Raw genomic sequence first — 17,621 nt, forward strand, 5'->3', positions numbered from 1 at the left:
ACCCAATTTTGGCCCTCATTTTTTCTCAAATAGTATATATACCTTCAAAATATCATTTTTACATCATTATAGCTTACAAATATATACGAGCATTTTTTATAATTTTTCATAATTTTTAGAGCTTTTAAATTGATTTTCCTGTACTTACATTATAATTATTAATTACTTTTTCAAATTATTTTGTGATGCCTTAGTTGCCTAAAATTATTATTTGCACCTATAATACACGTTTCAAATATTTCTACTTCATTTTCTATAATTACATTAGCATTTTTAAGCTATTTACACAATTTTGCAGTAATAGCCTATACTCATCCATAATTGTTTTTTATTTATGTTATTTGTGTCAAAAATAGAATTTTATATTTTTATAACGCTAAATCATTACTTTTAATCATTTTAATGCATAAATAATATTTTTATTTATTTATTAATAATTTTTATAAATTATTTTTAATAAATTTTGCATATTTAAATAGTAGCCCAGATTTAAACCAATTTTCAGACCAAAATGGCCCAGCACCTTAGCCCAATAGACCCCAAGCCCAAACCAGGCGACCCTTGTAACTAACCCGGTCGTGACCCGCTTAATAACCCGCCCCGCTTCCCCGTTAGATCTTGACCGTTTATCTTAAATGATCAATGACCTATAATTAACCTACCCTTTCCTTATTTCCCCAATACCCCAAACCCTAGAGACAAATACCCACCCCGCTGCCTTTGTATCCTCACACGCTCTCATCTCTCAAACCTAAACCCTAGCCTTCCTCACTCAAATCTCAGCCCCAATCCGATGTTACATGGAAATCATCCATGATTCCTTTCCTTTCTTGCATACGCAGAGTTACTTACCATCTTTTGAACGCTACAAGTACTGGTTACTTGATTATTTATGGAAGCTGAGTCATTGTGTTCATTTGATTCTGATTCTATATCATCTTCATGTTTCTGACCTAATACACTAACTATCAGACCCCTTGGCTTCGATTCATTTAGATTTTTGCCATTTTTGTTCCTCATCTAAACTAGAGTTTCCTGAATTTGCCCTAGAACTGATTCTAATTGATTATGCATGCCATATTTTTCTTATTTTGTGTTTAATTTACTCTATTTTCTTATTGTATGTGTTAATATTTAACCACTATATAAACCCCTCCCCATTCCCTTTAGAGGTGGACCCTTTTAATCGTAAAATCCACTAAAATTGAGGATATTACTCTATTGTTCTTTCATTCTCTGTTCTATACTTTGATTCTTGGCCGGCTGAAAGCCAAGGCCACCAGAATTTGATTCTTCAACCTTTGTTGGTGCGAGCACTGCCCCGGGTTCATTTGAAGCTCTTGGGAACTTCGGCGCACTAAGATTCTGGGTTCTTGCACTTTGTTGATATTCAGAATATTGTGGAATTTGTTATTTCTTGTTGTTTGTTTAACTGATAAGTCTCTTGGCTTTACGATTTCATTCTTTTGTGTTTATGCCCTGCATATTCATGCCTCTGAACTTCATGACTTAATATGTTAGCATTTGAACCTGTTTTGTAATCTGAACTTTCCTAACACTTGAGTTTACCTAATGCTGCCAGTTCTAAGATATGTTTATGCCTTATTTGAATAATTTGGACTCTCTTAAGTTCGTTTAGCTAATGGGTTCTGGGATACTTCTGTGTGTAACCTTGTTAGTTTTATACTTGTTTTGAACCTCTTTAGTATTTATTTTTACCTAAAGCAGCCAGTTCTAAGATATGTTATTTGTTTATGCCTAATTTGGATAATTTGGTCCCTCTTAAGTTAGTTTAGCTAATGTATTGGTGCCTGAATATTCACATTTGTTGTTGGGCTTGAATATGCTTCCCTGCTTTGTTCTGAATCCCTGTAATGAATGCATCATATATGTAATGTGTTATAACCTGTGTTAAGACCTTCACTATTAACTATGACTTGCTCCCCTGTTAATATGTCCCTCAAATGTCTTTGGCTCACTTGATTCCATATCCCTTCAGTGATTACTTGAGACTTTAGGGTAGTTATCATAATTTGTGTTTCCCTACCATGTTTGATACTGTTTGGTTTCATGATGTGAGTTAACATGCCTTTCTGTTGATACTGGGATGGATACTTAGCATAATTTAGACCTTTAAGCTTTAAACCTTTTAAGTTAGTTCCCTACTTAAACTTGTTTGGTATTATGCACCTTTGTATGATAATCTTGTTAATCTTGAAAACTTGTTTCTCCCCTAACTCTTTCAATACGTTTCTGCCAATGTGTTATTTTTGCTAAGTGTTGAACCTGCTTCCAAGTCTTGTTGACCTTCTTGATTAGTTGTTCTGTGTTCTCAACTTTGCATGCATTTATTGTCTAAGTGTGGAGGCTAACTTGAGCCCTTAACTGCCTTTACATGAAGTCCTATGTGTTTTATATGTCGCCTAGTTTTGACATTTTTGAGCAACCTAAGTAAGGTCTAGAACCACCAAAATAAAGGTCCAATACCTCCTGGACCATAGGTATGGGATGGGTAGTGCATGCATAGGGCACGACTTAGAATTGAATTAGAGTGCTTTAGGTAAAAAAACTTAAACATAGTAATCTGGTAGCAGGAGATGATAGTCTGTGCCCGCTGGATAATATGAGTAATTCCCTACCTCAAGGTTGCAAAGTATTATTTATGTTGCACGGGGTGATCCACTAGGCTAAAAAACTTAGGACTCCCCCCCCTCCTTTATACACTTAGTCACCTAATATAGACCTTTATAATTGTATCCTTGTAGTCCTTAAGATTTGTACCAATTCTCATTGTGTTATAATGAAACCCTTTGACCTTTTATTCTCTTAGTTTATTTAATCATCTCGCCTAATTATAATCCACATAGTCTTAAGTTCGGCCAGGACCCACAGTTGTGGACCTCGAAGAGTGCCTAACAACTTTTTTTTGAGGTAATTTGAGCCCTTACCCGGTCTTTGGTGGCGTTGACTAGTCAAATAGAGTTACTTGCAAATAGGTTCCCTAACGCACCTTAAAAACCGTTAGGTGGCGACTATTCTTTTAACACCCTATCTTCCATCCAAAAGAGTTGTCACACGTCGAGGCCCGCTTTCGCAAGAAAATGGGGCGCGACAGCATGACGACTCTGCTGGGGAAACTTAGGCTCTTACCATAATGAACTTAGCTTATGTGAATTAGTTTTCTTTGTTATAAAATGCGCATTCCTTTTCCATCTTTATTTGTTAAATTTTGCTATTACATGCACATCTCTTTCTCGTTCACCTTTACTTGTTTAAACCCGTTATAACATGCATATCCCTTCCCTTCTCCACCTTTATTCGCTTAAATTTTGTTATAACATGCACATCCCTTTTACCTATTCACCTTTAGTTTCTCTAACTGCTCTTCATTAGCTATACCATGCCTCTCCTGTACCTACTCCCTTGTTTGCTTTATTATATTCTCGCATATATTCCACGGACTAACTTCTTCTCTGTCTTTCTTTTATGTTTTTCATGTTTTACCTTAATACTGTATTTACTGCTTTTTACATATTTATCATGCAAATACTTGGAAATGTGTTATTATCTCTGCATAAAGCATGATCCACATCATACTCTGCTCGTGCCAATTATCAATATAGCGGCACTTGATGAGTGTCTGCGCTTTTCCAAAATTACCCTTTTAAATCGGAAAGGCTTATTTGCGGTAGACTAGTCGATCAGCGGTGCAGTCGACGGTCCCGTGCCTTTCCCTCTCAAGTTGTCCACTTGGGAGTACCAGTCTAGGCCATTCTACAAACCTCACTCCAATATTAAATATACATTGCATCATGTTAAACCTAGTACGGGTAAGAACGTTGCTAACATGATAGCCCGCTAAAATAAGCCTTGTCCAAAGTCCGATGGGATTTCCATAATCCCAATGGACACCGTCACATTATGTGCATTACTTGGAGAAAATAGGCCAATATGTTGATCATTAGAGTGTAAATAGTCGAATCTAGAGGGGGAAAGGGCTAACTCTATTTGTTTGCAGAAAATGAAGCACGAAGTCCCCAGGTTCGGCATGGTCCAAAACATCCCACCTCTGCTACTTGATTGGTGGAAAAATCTCGCGCCTAGCGACAAAAATCATGTGAGAAGGGTCCTTGGTAATTTGCCGTCCTTGTTAGACATCCGACCGAATAGAGCATTGATTGAGGCCTCTACTATGTTTTGGGATGAGAAAAGGGTCGTCTTCCATTTCGGTAACATAGAAATGACTCCTCTCTTAGAGGAAATAAGAGGTTTCACTAAGCTTCCATGGGATAGTCCAGGGTTATTAGTGCCAGAGAATCGCACCCCTCGCGATTTTCTAAAAATGCTTGGTTTCAAGAAAAATAATGAGTAGCTTTGTTTGAAGAAGTCATACATCCCATTTGAATTCCTCTATGAGCGTTATGGGCACAGCAAGTCATATCGCCTTCATCATGATGAACTTGCCATTACTTCCTTGGGTTGGACGTACCGTCGGGTTTATGTGTTCATTGTCTGCTTCTAGGGGTTGTTGATATTTCCAATGAAAGGGGGAAGGATTCATACCCGTTTAGCCATGGTCTCCAGGACTTTGATGGAAGGCATCGAGGGACAGACTTATACCATCATACCCATGATCCTAGACGAGATATACCGTGCTCTAGATCGGTGCAAGCAGAGGTTCGGGCACTTCGAGGGTCGTAATCTATTATTGCAAGTTTGGTTATTAAAGCATGTTCAAAGAGGAGAATATCGCCAAGAGCTTCTGCATCGACCATTGAATGACTACATAGCTTACTGTCACCTAAAGAGAATGACATTTATCCCAGACAGGTTTGCACAACCTGGAAATGCTGTGAGCTGGGTGCGTTTCTTCAGCAGACTGACGGACGAGCAGGTACATTGGATGTTTGAATGGTTTCCTAGCAATGAATTCATCATCAGGTCAAGATTGACTACTCACCTAGTACTGATCGGGTTGAGGGGCATCTATCCTTATGCTCCTATAAGGGTAATGAAACAAGCGGAAAGAAAACAATTTATACCTCGGGTTTCCAACATGGTTCAGTACAAAGTAGATTTTAAAGGAGACGTTATTCCATTCAAGTTTGAAGCACAACATATGTGGAATCAGAAGGTCATTGTGGAAAAGGATACTATTGAGCCATATAGGTATCATGCTGGCCATGTGTACTTCTACCCATCATGGTTAGTGGACGATTTAGCAGGAGACGTCAAGCCGGGAATTAATCTAAAAAACAGGATCATAGATGACGCCGCTGAAGCACAAGTCAAGTATAGGAGGTTACGCAAAAGGGTCTTCGAGTCTGAATCTAGGCATCTAGAACAACACAAAGTGAATATGGAAGCAATCAACGAATGGAGGGAAACCGCCACTAAATCAACAAAAAGATTAGAATATTTGGAGCAAGGGTTGATGGAGCTTGAGGGAAAGATGAGAAAGAGGCTTTCAGATTGTTAGAACACGGATGGCAATAAAGGGGGCATCTAGCAAAGGCTTACCTGTTGTTGGATATGCACGACCTAGGGAATCTGATTGATGGAGTCAAGAGAGCCAAGCATGGGGAAGGTCCTTCTGGGACCAAGTAGATTAAGAAATGATGTTCTTTACTGCTTTTTAGCTTAGTTTTAGATTTCGATTGTAATAAGGCAAATTCCATTAGTAACTTTCTTATTATTGTCGTTTTAGTAAGGATTTGATTCATTTTCACATTAATGAAATGACACAATTATTGGCATCAATTTTCTCCAAGTCTATGTGTCGCTTAGGCCTACCTCGGGCACATCGAGGTCCCCCAAATTAGGACGCGAATCTGTTACATGATTTTGCAAAGCATGTTCAATATTGCAAGCATTCTTTCAATATCCCTTACTGACTTGGTTACCTTTTGTTTTTCTTTCTTTTGATTATTCCTATTCCCCAAGGTTGGTTCGTGCATACTGGAATCATCCGCATATCATACTAGATCCATAGGTCCTCCACCTCCTCCTCCATTAAGTGATCCTAAAGGCAAAAGCAAAGGGAAAGGAAAAATGGACGATTTAAGCGGTACAAGAAAGGACAATGCAGAGAACATTGAAACTTCGTACAGTCGGAGTACTCCAACACAAAATGAATTGGTCCTACGTCTGGAACAGAAAATATTGGAGCTACAAGGGGAACTTGAGCAGGTCTGGAACTTGGCAAACCTTTCTCTCACCCTAAACATCCCTGATATCAACCAATAAAACACAAACACCCAAAACCCGACACTTCCCCAAAACACACAGAATCAAAACCCACCACCAAATCATCCTGCACCACATCAATACGCCACACCTCCTCAGAACCACAACCCTCCACCGATACCTACTCCTCAACAAAACCATCACCATCCAACTCAATACCCACAAACAACCACATACCACATCCCCCAGAATGCACCACAGCCTACTCCTGATCCACAAAACTCAACCAATGACCACCATTACGCCCAGATTCCCGGAGTCCACCAAAGCAATCCCATATATGTGGAAACTTTACCCCACACCCCACAACAAGCCCTATATATACCGAATTCCACCGAGAAGGACCTGCTCATCAAGAACATGGTAGAAGAACTCAAGAAGCTCAATGGCAGAGTTTAGAGTGTCGATGGTGGCTAGGGCATTGAGGGTTTGAATTATGAGGACCTATGAATACAACCGGATGTAGAACTGTCAGAGGGTTACAAACCTCCCAAGTTCGAAATGTTCGATGGAACTGGTGATCCGAAAGTATATCTAAGAATATATTATGACAAGTTAGTAGGAGTTGGAAAAGATGAACGAATCCGTATGAAGTTGTTCATGAGGAGACTCACTGGAGATGCTTTGTCTTGGTACATCAGTTAGAACCCAAAGAAGTGGGTTAATTGGGTGAGCATGGAATCGGATTTCATGGATCGATTTAGGTTCAACACAGAAAATGCACCAGACGTTTTCTACATTCAAAATCATAAGAAGAAACCAACGGAAACCTTCCGCGAGTCTGCTACTCGATGGAGGTCTGAAGCTGCGAAGGTAAGACCGGCACTTGAAGAAGAACAGATGAATAAGTTCTTCGTCAGAGCTCAAGACCCACAATATTATGAAAGGTTGATGGTTATTGTAAACCATAAGTTCTCTGACATCATCAGGCTCGAAGAGAGAATAAAAGAAGGGATCAAAAGCGGAATGGTGATGAATTTCGAAGCACTCCAGGCCACAAATAAAGCTTTGCAGTCGGGAGGTATCTCTAAGAAGAAAGAAGTGGATGCAGTAATGGTAGCCCAAGGTCTGAAGTCTCCTCTTACATACCAAACACCTCCACCCGTATACCAGCCTTCACCCCACAGATACCAACAACCTGCTGCCACTTAACACACTTATAACACCCCAACCCGCATATTACCACTCACCACTACTAGCCCGCCAGAATTATCAAAAACCAAGGCCAAATTTCGACCGCAGACCACCCAGACAATACACTCTGATTGCTGAACCCATAGACCAACTCTACAAGAGACTGAAGGCTACCGGTTATGTCACTCTTATTCCCACTATTGCTATGGAAAACTCTTCTCAATGGATTAACCCAAACAAGACATGTGCCTATCACTCAGGCATGAAGGGTCACGCTATTGAGGAATGTTGCACTTTGAAGGACAAGATCCAGACATTAATTGACACTAAAGTCATACAGGAAAAGGAGACTGCACCTAATGTTCGTAACAATCCTCTCTAAGATCACAGAGGTGAGGGAGTAAATGTGATAGAGACCGATGAAGAATGGGATCCAGAAGGGTAAATTGGACTCATTCGGGAGGGGGATGATCCTAAATTATCACCAGTCACCCTTACACCCATTATAGTGCAAACCCAGGCACCAATTAAAGTTAAAGTAGCCGCACCAATGCCATTTGAAGTTGAGGTAACCACACCCTTCACTGTAATGGTAGCACCTACTCCATCTTACCAGTCTAAAGCTATACCATGGGATTATGTTGTGGAGGCAAGAAGGAAAGGAAAAGCAAAAATGGAAGAAACAGGTGCAGCACAAGGCATGACTAGAACCGGTAGGGTTTATACACCTGAGCATTTGTGAGGAATAAGCAAAGAAGTTGCGTCTAAGCCACTTGTCGTCGAGACCGGCCCTGACAACCTTTGGAGGAAGGTGCAATCAAGCGAATAATCTGTGGTTGACCATTTGAACAAAACTCCTGCTCAGATATCCATTTTATCATTGCTGTAAAATTCAGAGACACACAGGAACGCCCTAATAAAGGTGCTGAGTGAAGCCTATGTACCCACCAACATCACCAGTGGGGAAACGACCAACATGGTCGGGCAAGTGTTGAAAAGCCACAAAATTACTTTTCATAAAGACGAGCTGCCACAGGAAGGACTTAGTCATAACGGGGCACTACATATTACAGTGCAATTTGAGGACAAATTCATCGCAGGGTCCTGATAGATAGGGGTTCAAGTCGCAACATATATCTGTTGACTACTCTAAAGAGGCTGGGTAAAGGTCTACATGAGATACGAGTAAAAAGTATGAATGTGAAGGCGTTTGATGGATCTCATAGGGCCACAATTAGAGAAATCAACCTCAGCCTACAGATGGGCCCAACCTGGTTTGATGTTGAGTTTCAAGTGCTGGATATATCTGCTACCTACAATCTACTGTTGGGACGACCCTGGATACATGCCGATAGGGCCGTAACTTCTACTCTGCATCAGGTTGTGAAGTTTGAATGGAATCATCAGGAAGTTATCATCCATGGAGACGGGAGTAATATACCATCGCATTGAGCACGTCAACGCAATTGAAAAAGGACAAATGGTGGAGCAACAATATAGTTTGTATATTGCTATGGATAGGGTACGAGCCTGGCAAGGGTCTCGGCAAGAATCTCCAAGGGATCACCAAACCGGTACAGTTGAAGCGTCATGGTACAACTTTTGGGCTTGGGTATGAATACACTTGGCAAGAGTATCAGGATTGGTCGCCGCCATAGCGTGGTCTTTATTATCTGCTGGAACAACCGGTACCACATTTACACCAGACATTTCATCAAGCCGACATGATGTGGGGGTCTGAAGAATATGAAGCTCTAGCTGGCATAAGGAAGCTATTTCTGGATGATAAAGACATGGACTGCAGTGTGATAGTTGAGGAGGAGGAGGAGGAAGACCTTACTATTCAGACCATGGAGAAAGGAGTTGTTCTCAAGAACTGGACTGGTGCACCATGCCGGGCCCGTTAAGTTCCTGGGTAGCCTGGCAATTAGCATCAATTATTTTTAAAAGCAATTTTATGAGCATCTAATACATTTTCAGTATTTTGTTCTGTATGTATTTTGTTTTGAAATAATTGCTCGAGTCATCGAGCCGTACTTGTTTGACGTTTTCAAAATTTATTTAATGCATTGTTATTTTTAGTACTTATTATTATTCTTTACATTTTTTCTCTATAGCATTATTATTACCTATCCCGATGAACCTACGACTATGACATGTAATGAGACAACACAACGTAAGGATAGTGATTCAGAGGATCTGGAAAAGGATGTAATACGTGAGGAAATTGCCAGAGAAGTGGAAAATTTTGAAAACAAGCCTAAGTCTAATTTGGACGAGACCGAGACAGTTAACTTAGGGGATTCTAAAATAGTCAAGGAAACCCGTATAAGCATTCACCTATCACCGTCAGAGAAGGAAGAGTACATCCAGTTCCTGAAGGAGTATGAAGACATCTTTGCATGGTCTTATGATGTTATGACTGGTCTGAGCACATCCATAGTGGCTCACAAGTAACCCACTGATCCCATGTGTCCACCAGTGAAACAAAAGCTCAGAAAATTCAAACAAGATATGAGTTTGAAGATAAAAGAGGAAGTCACTAAGAAAATCAAAGCCAAAGTTCTCAGAGTGGTTGAATATCCGACTTGGTTAGCCAACATTGTTCCGGTTCCGAAGAAGGATGGGAAGGTCAGAGTATGTGTCGATTATCGGGATCTAAATAGAGCAAGTCCCAAAGATGATTTCCCGTTGCCCAATATACACATACTAATCGACAACTGTACCAAGCATGAACTCCAATCTTTTGTGGATTGCTTCGCGGGGTATCATCAGATCTAGATGGATGAAGAGGATGTTGAAAAGACATCCTCTATCACACCATGGTGGATGTACTGCTATAAAATGATGTTGTTTGGCTTAAAGAATGCTGGAGCCACTTACATGAGAGCCATGACAACCATTTTCCACGACATGATACACAGAAAAATAGAGGTGTACGTGGATGACATCATCATCAAATCCAGGAGAAGCACAGATCATATAGCAGACTTGAGAAAATTCTTTAATAGGCTTCAAAGGTACTATCTAAAACTGAATCCTGCAAAGTGTGCCTTCGGAGTCCCTGCCGGAAAATTGCTAGGATTCATCGTCGGCCGCCGAGGAATTGAATTGGACCCGTCAAAGGTCAAAGCTATCCAGGACTTGCCACTTCCAAAGAACAAGAAGGATGTGATGAGTTTCTTAGGGCGTCTCAACTATATCAGTCGTTTCATAGCAAAATCAACTGTGATCTGTGAACCGATTTTCAAAATGTTAAATAAAGATGCCACAACGAGCTGGACTGAAGAATGCCAGAAAGCCTTCGACAAAATCAAGGAGTATTTATCTAAACCACCTGTTCTGGTCCCACCGGAACCAGGGAGAACTTTGCTACTTTATTTGTCCATACTAGATGGGGCTTTTGGTTGTGTTCTGGGACAACACGGTGAGACGGGAAGAAAGGAGCAGGCCATATATTATCTGAGTAAAAATTCACACCCTATGAAGCACGGTACTCTTTGTTGGAGCGCACCTGCTGCGCTTTGACATGGATAGCTCAAAAGTTAAGGCACTACTTCTGTGATTATACCACATATCTCATATTAAGAATGGACCCATTGAAATACATCTTCCAGAAACCCATGCCTACCGGAAAGTTGGCGAAATGGAAAGTATTGCTGAGTGAGTTCGACATCATCTATGTAACTCAGAAGGTAGTCAAAGGGCAAGCATTGGCAGATCATTTGGCAGAAAATCCTGTAGACGGAGAATACGAACCATTGAAAACGTATTTTCCCGATGAGGAAGTATCATTTGTGGGAAAAGACATCACTGAAGCATACGATGGTTGGAGGATGTTCTTCGACGGAGCTGCGAACTTCAAAGGAGTAGGTATTGGAGCTGTCTTAGTATCAAAAACTGGCCAACACTATCCGGTATCCGCAAAACTCAGGTTTCCATATACCAACAATATGGCAGAATATGAGCCTTGCATCTTCGGACTCAGGTTCGCCATTGACATGAATGTTCAGGAGTTGCTGGTGATTGGAGATTTCGATCTCTTAGTACATAAGGTTTTAGGATAGTGAGCCACGAAGAACACTAAGATATTACCATATCTATACTGTGTGCAAGAGCTGATCAAGAGGTTCACGAAGATAGAATTGAAATATGTTCCGAGGATTCAGAAAGAGTTCGCAGATGCATTGGCTACTCTATCTTCCATGATACAACACCCAAAAAAAGAATTTCATCGACCCTATCCCAATAGGAATTCATAAGCAACCAGCTTATTGTGCTCCTGTTGAAGAAGAAAGTGATGGAAATCCATGGTTCCATGACATCAAAGAATACTTGAAAAAAGGAGAATATCCGGAGCACGCAACTCATACTCAAAAATGCACACTCCAAAGGTTAGCCAACGACTTCTTTCAAAGCGGAGGGATTCTGTACAGAAGGACTCCTAACCTAGGTTATTACGGTGTGTCGATGCCAAGGAAGCATCCAGATTGCTCGAGGAAATACATGTCGGAACTTGCGGTTCGCACATGAATGGTTTTTTCTTAGCGAAGAAAATTGTCACGACCCAAACCGATGGGCCGCGACGGGTGCCCGAATCCTACATGTCGAACATCCTTAAGCATGCGTTTAAGATATAAATATGAATAACATACGTGAGGGAAACCTGTACAAAAGATATATATACATATACATATGGAATACAGTGGGACGAGCCGGCAAGGCTGCTATAGACAACTATATACCCAAAACTGGAAGCCGATAAGGCCGCATACTATCTGACTATACAAAACTGTCTACAGACCTCTAGTAGAAATACAATTGTACAAAGATGGGACTGAGCCACATAATACCCATATATGTATACAAGCATATCATACCAAATTAAAAAGCAGCTCCGGATCAAGTGGAGCACGCCAACTCTCGCTGATCAAGGATCCTAAGAAGGGGGACCGTCAGCTTGCCTACCTGCACCTGCGGGCATGAAACGCAGGCCCCGAAAAATAGTGCGTCAGTATGAATAATATACTGAGTATGTAAGGCATGAAAATCAGTACATAAAAGACATAGATGAAACATGGAATAAAGAAATCCACCTGTAAGTCTGGATAACTTTGTAAATTTTGAAACATTTATAGTGCCATGCACGTGCATATAAATATCGTGTCATGCATAGTTATAGGTGTGTGTATATATATATATATATCATCATCAAGCCTCTGAGGGCATCCCATCATATCGTCTCGGCCACTGTGGGCAACATCATCAACATATACCAACTGATTAGGTGGTGGTGCGTATATAACGCCATAACCTTTTTCCGTATCCCATATACATATAATATACGCGTATATAATGCCATCTGGTCATGGGTCAATGTACATGTATAAATGCATGAAATACATAAGAATTTCGTTAATAAGATTTCTCGGAATGTCTTAAAAATCATATGCCTTTCGGATACTTTATCAAATACGTATTTTTCTGAGACCCATGAACAGAAGATATAATAATAATAATTTACATGGGGAATCAAGAATATAGACACCCCTAGTATTTCTATGAATACAGTCATTTATGAAAGTTCCGTATTTTGCTCGTTTCATTTATATTATTTGGATCACGCCAAAAGGAAAGAAGGGATAGCCTTAACATACCTGGAGTAGGGAAAAATTTGTATGATATTCTTGGAAAAGGTTGCACCGTACTCCCTTAGAATCATAAAATCTCACGTTGCTACTGTGCTAAGAAATCTCGTTGGTTGAAGAAATCACGTTGTAGTGTTAGAAATGAAGAAATCATGTCTGATTATTAGAAATGAAGAGGTTAGAAATGAAATGTCTTGTATTCTTAATTATGAAAAGAGTTAGGAAAGTCTTGGTGAAGTTTTAAGAGATTATGACTATGCTTAACAGAAACGTTAAGAGAAGTGAGTTACTGAAGTTATGGAAAGTTTTTGTTAAAAGTCTTAGAATTAAAGTGTTGTTAGAAAATGAAAATATTAGGCATGAGATGTCTTGTAACTAACATACTAGGTTTCCACATAATCCAAAGTGACTAAGAGACATTTATTTGGAAAGTGGCTTGCTGCCACGTTTTGGGGGAGGGGGGGGAGGTTAATCTTATCTTATAATTTATTAACTAGTTGGGTAATATTTTGTTACCCGATAATTAACCAATTACCCGCATAATTAAGAATTATCTCAAATTACTTAAAATTCTACTTATTTTAATACACTTTATACATCGTATTATCATGGTCATATGGTACCGTGTATGGTACTAGTCCATAAATATCGAATATTATAGCTCGGACCGTATTTTATCCCAAATCGACAACCTTCAATGAAACTCATTTTCTTTAATTTGTGTACCCTTTATCCTTCATGGCACTTACTTATCGTTTGTTATAAATAGCATAAATACGTTAACCTCAAAATAATCTCATCCCCGCGTCTACGTCAATTAACTGAAGACGAAACTTTTATGTACGAAATGCGAGATGTAACATCCTTCCCCCCTTAGAAACATTCGTCCTAGAATGTTTAACTCCCCGGGATCTATATAACTTTGGCAGAGTCGCCTTTGTAACAATACTACTACCAACTCTTCCTATAGAACTTTATAATTCATCGCCACATAGGACCACAATCATCAATAACGACAATGGCCTCACACGACCAATGACAATAACTAACACAAAAATACATACACGTACCTTAAGGTTGTGATGTCTCAGTCGGACCCTTCTCTGGAGGAGGAAATAAGTAGGGATATCTAGACTTCATGTCTTCCTCGGCCTCCCAAGTCATTTCTTCCACATTGTTGTTTATCTAGAGTACTTTTACCGAAGCTACGTCTTTAGTTCTCAATCTCCGAACCTATCTGTCTAATATAGCAATGGGAGTTTCTTCATATGATAGCTGCTCTGTGACTTGAACGTCGCCAACTGACATGATTCTGGAAGGATCCCTGATACATCTACAAAGCATAGACACATGAGAGACTGGATGCACAGACTCCAAGTTTGAAGGCAAGTCTAACTCATATTCTACCTGGCCTACCTTGCGTATGATCCTATATGGTCCAATATACCGAGGGATAAGTTTTCCTTTATTACCGAACCTCATAACACCTTTCATCGGTGATACCTTTAGGAATACCCAATCGTCAACCTGAAACTCCAAGTCTCGCCGTCGATTATCCGCATAAGACTTCTGACGGCTTTGAGCTGCTAATAGCCTTTCCTGTATAAGCTTAATTTTCTCGATTGCATATTGTACCAATTTTGGTCCTACTAACATAGTTTCCCCAACATCGAACCACCCTATACGCGACATAAACTTCTGTCCGTAAAGAGCTTCATATGGAGCCATCTGAATACTGGAATGGTAGATATTATTATATGCGAACTCAATAAGCGGCAGATTATCAGCCCACCTACCTTTGAAGTCTATAACACAAACTCGTAACATATCTTCAAGTGTCTGTATAGTACGCTCAGCCTGTCCATCTATATGGGGATGAAATGCTGTACTAAGACTTATCTGAGTCCCCAATCCTTTTCGGAAGGACCTCAGGGATATCATGCAGTCGTACTATCTCCTTAATATAAAGCCTTGCATAATCCACTGCGTAATATGTAGTCCTAACGGGCAGAAAATGGGTTGACTTTGTAAGCCTATCAACAATCACCCATATCGAATCGAACTTATAGGTAAGCCTACGATGAAATTCAATTCCTTTTGCTTGAAGATATACTGGAGGCTCTTATGATCCTCATAGATATCAAAATGAATGCCATACAAGTAGTGCCTCCATAGTGCATGAATTACTGCGGCTAAGTCTAAATCGTGGGTCGGGTAATTCTTCTCGTGCTTTCTTAGTTGTCTAGAAGCATAAGCTACCTTACCATGCTGCATCATCACGCAACCCAATCCAATGCCTGAAGTATCATAATAGATAATATAACTATCGGTCCCTTCTGGGAGCGTTAGAATCAGTGCAGAAGTCAATCTATCCTTCAATGCCTGGAAACTCCGTTCGCAAGCATCAGTCCATTGAAACTTTGCTCCTTTTTGAGTCAACTTTGTCAAAGGTGCTGAAAGGGAAGGAAATCCCTCTACAAATCTCTTGTAATAACCTGCCAAACCGAGAAAGCTACGAACCTCCATCGGTGTCGTGGGTCTAGGCCAAGTCTTTAGTGCCTCAATCATTTGTGTATCAACCCGGATACCGTCACTCGAAATGATATGCCCAAGGAAAGCTACAGAGTTCAACCAAAATTCACATTTAGAGAATTTTGCATACAACTTCCCTTTTTGTAGAACTCTGAGCACAGCACGCAAATGATCTGCATGCTCAGCCTCTGAACGAGAATACACCAATATATCGTCGATAAATAAAATTACGAGCAGATCTTAAAAGGGCCTGAACACACGGTTCATCAAATCCATGAATACTGATGGGGCATTGGTCAAATCGAATGACATAACACAAAACTCAAAGTGCCCGTATCTGGTCCTAAATGCTGTCTTCGGTATATCTTCCGCCTTAACCCTTACCTGATGGTACCCAGACCTCAAGTCTATCTTTGAAAAACACTTGGCACCTTGCAACTGATCAAATAAATCATCAATCCTCGGGATCGGGTATTTATTCTTGATTGTCACCTTATTCAAATGTCTATAATCAATACACATCCGTAAGGAACCATCTTTCTTCCTCACAAATAACACAGGTGCTCCCCACGGTGATGTACTAGGTCTGATAAAGCCTTTTTCAAGCAAGTCCTTTAGTTGTTACTTTATCTCTTTCAGCTCTGCGGGGCCATTCTATAGGGAGGAATAGATATTGGATGAGTATTTGGTAGTAGGTCAATAGAGAACTCAATTTCTCGCTCTGGCGGAAGACCTAGAAGCTCATCAGGAAAAACATCGGAAAACTCATTAACCACAAGGATGGACTGAATGGTTGGTGACTCTACTTCCACATCCTGAACCTGAACTAAGTGATAAATATATCCCTTTATGATCATCTTCCTTGCCTTGAGATAGTAAATAAATCTATCTCCCGGCGACGCCGTATTACCTTTCCACTCCAAAACGGGCTCCCCTGGAAATTGAAATCGGACTATCTTTGATCTACAATCAATGTTGGCATGGCAAGAAGCCAACCAATCCATACCCATTATAACATCAAATTCTATCATATCTAACATGATTAGGTCCGCTATGGTAGATCGACTATGAACCGATATTATACAACCCCGATATACTCGCTTAGCTACCACTGATTTCCCAACAGGTGTAGACATCTCAAAATGTTTAACCAATTCAGGTTTTATTCCAAACTTACTAGCAACCAATGGAGTAACATATGATAAGGTAGAACCTGGGTCAATCAGTGCATATACATCATATGAGAAGACAGATAATTTACCTATAACAAAATCAGGCGATGACTCCTGATCCTGTCGTCCTGCCAATGCATAAATGCAGTTCTGAGGACCCCTCGAGCTAGATGCTCCACCTCTTCCTCTACCATGACTCATTGGTGCTTGTGAACCTTGCCCAGGGGGCTGTACTGATGATGATGAACTAGCTACAGATCCCGTTGGCTGAGCTAAGCTTGCATCACCTCTCGTCGGACAATCCCTCATAACGTGGCCCGGATAACCACAAGTATAACAAATACCCAACCTCATACGGCACTGCCCCGCATGCTGCTTACCACACTGAGCATATCGTGGCAAGGGCGACCTCATCTGACTTAACTCACCCCTATACTGAGAACCTAAGGCCCTAAAATTCTGACCATGCCCTGAATATATGGAATGATCAAATCTCTTACCGCCAAACTGAGGGGCGCGCTAGCCGATGGTTGGGCTGGATATCTTGGGAATTTTGGTCTTTAACCACCGCGAAACTCACCAGAAGGACCCAAAAACCTCGCTCTCTTATTCTAGGCCTTATCATGCTCACGATCGGCCCTCTGCTTCTGCTTACGCTCCTCTACACCCTGAGCGTATACCTGAATACAAGAAATATCCATGTCTGGCTGAAGTGAGACCGACGTACAATCATTAAGCAAGTGCGGCTCTAATCTCATCACAAACTAGTGAACCCGATCCTCCATCTTAGATACAATAGTGGGAGCATACCTAGCCAACGAATCAAACTAAAGACTATATTCTCGAACATTCATGTTACCCTGCCGAAGGGTCAAGAACCTATCAACTC

General features: G+C 40.5%; 1 protein-coding gene across 1 annotated transcript; it reads right to left on the reverse strand.

Moving 5' to 3' along the window:
- Nucleotides 1-14,261: 14,261 nt before the first annotated feature.
- On the reverse strand, nt 14,262-17,041 carry LOC138904430 (uncharacterized). The gene is made up of 3 exons (XM_070192929.1): nt 16,658-17,041; nt 16,471-16,523; nt 14,262-14,361 (listed from the first exon to the last, which is right to left on the reverse strand). Exons 1-3 carry the CDS (start codon nt 17,039-17,041, stop codon nt 14,262-14,264), a joined length of 537 nt encoding a protein of 178 aa, XP_070049030.1.
- Between the last annotated feature and the right edge of the window lie 580 nt (nt 17,042-17,621).

This window comes from Nicotiana tomentosiformis, chromosome 2, assembly GCF_000390325.3.
Source record: "Nicotiana tomentosiformis chromosome 2, ASM39032v3, whole genome shotgun sequence".
In the NCBI taxonomy this organism is placed as follows: domain Eukaryota; kingdom Viridiplantae; phylum Streptophyta; class Magnoliopsida; order Solanales; family Solanaceae; genus Nicotiana; species Nicotiana tomentosiformis.

Bases quoted from the DNA above. Each gene is read 5' to 3' on its own strand.
- LOC138904430 (XM_070192929.1), bottom strand. From the start codon at position 17,041: ATGAGGGATTGTCCGACGAGAGGTGATGCAAGCTTAGCTCAGCCAACG. The intron at 16,524-16,657 runs GTATATCGGGGT...CATTGATTGTAG, and splicing joins AATCAGTGGTAGCTAAGCGA to ATCAAAGATAGTCCGATTTC. The intron at 14,362-16,470 runs GTAATACGGCGT...TATGCTTTGTAG, and splicing joins GCCCGTTTTGGAGTGGAAAG to ATGTATCAGGGATCCTTCCA.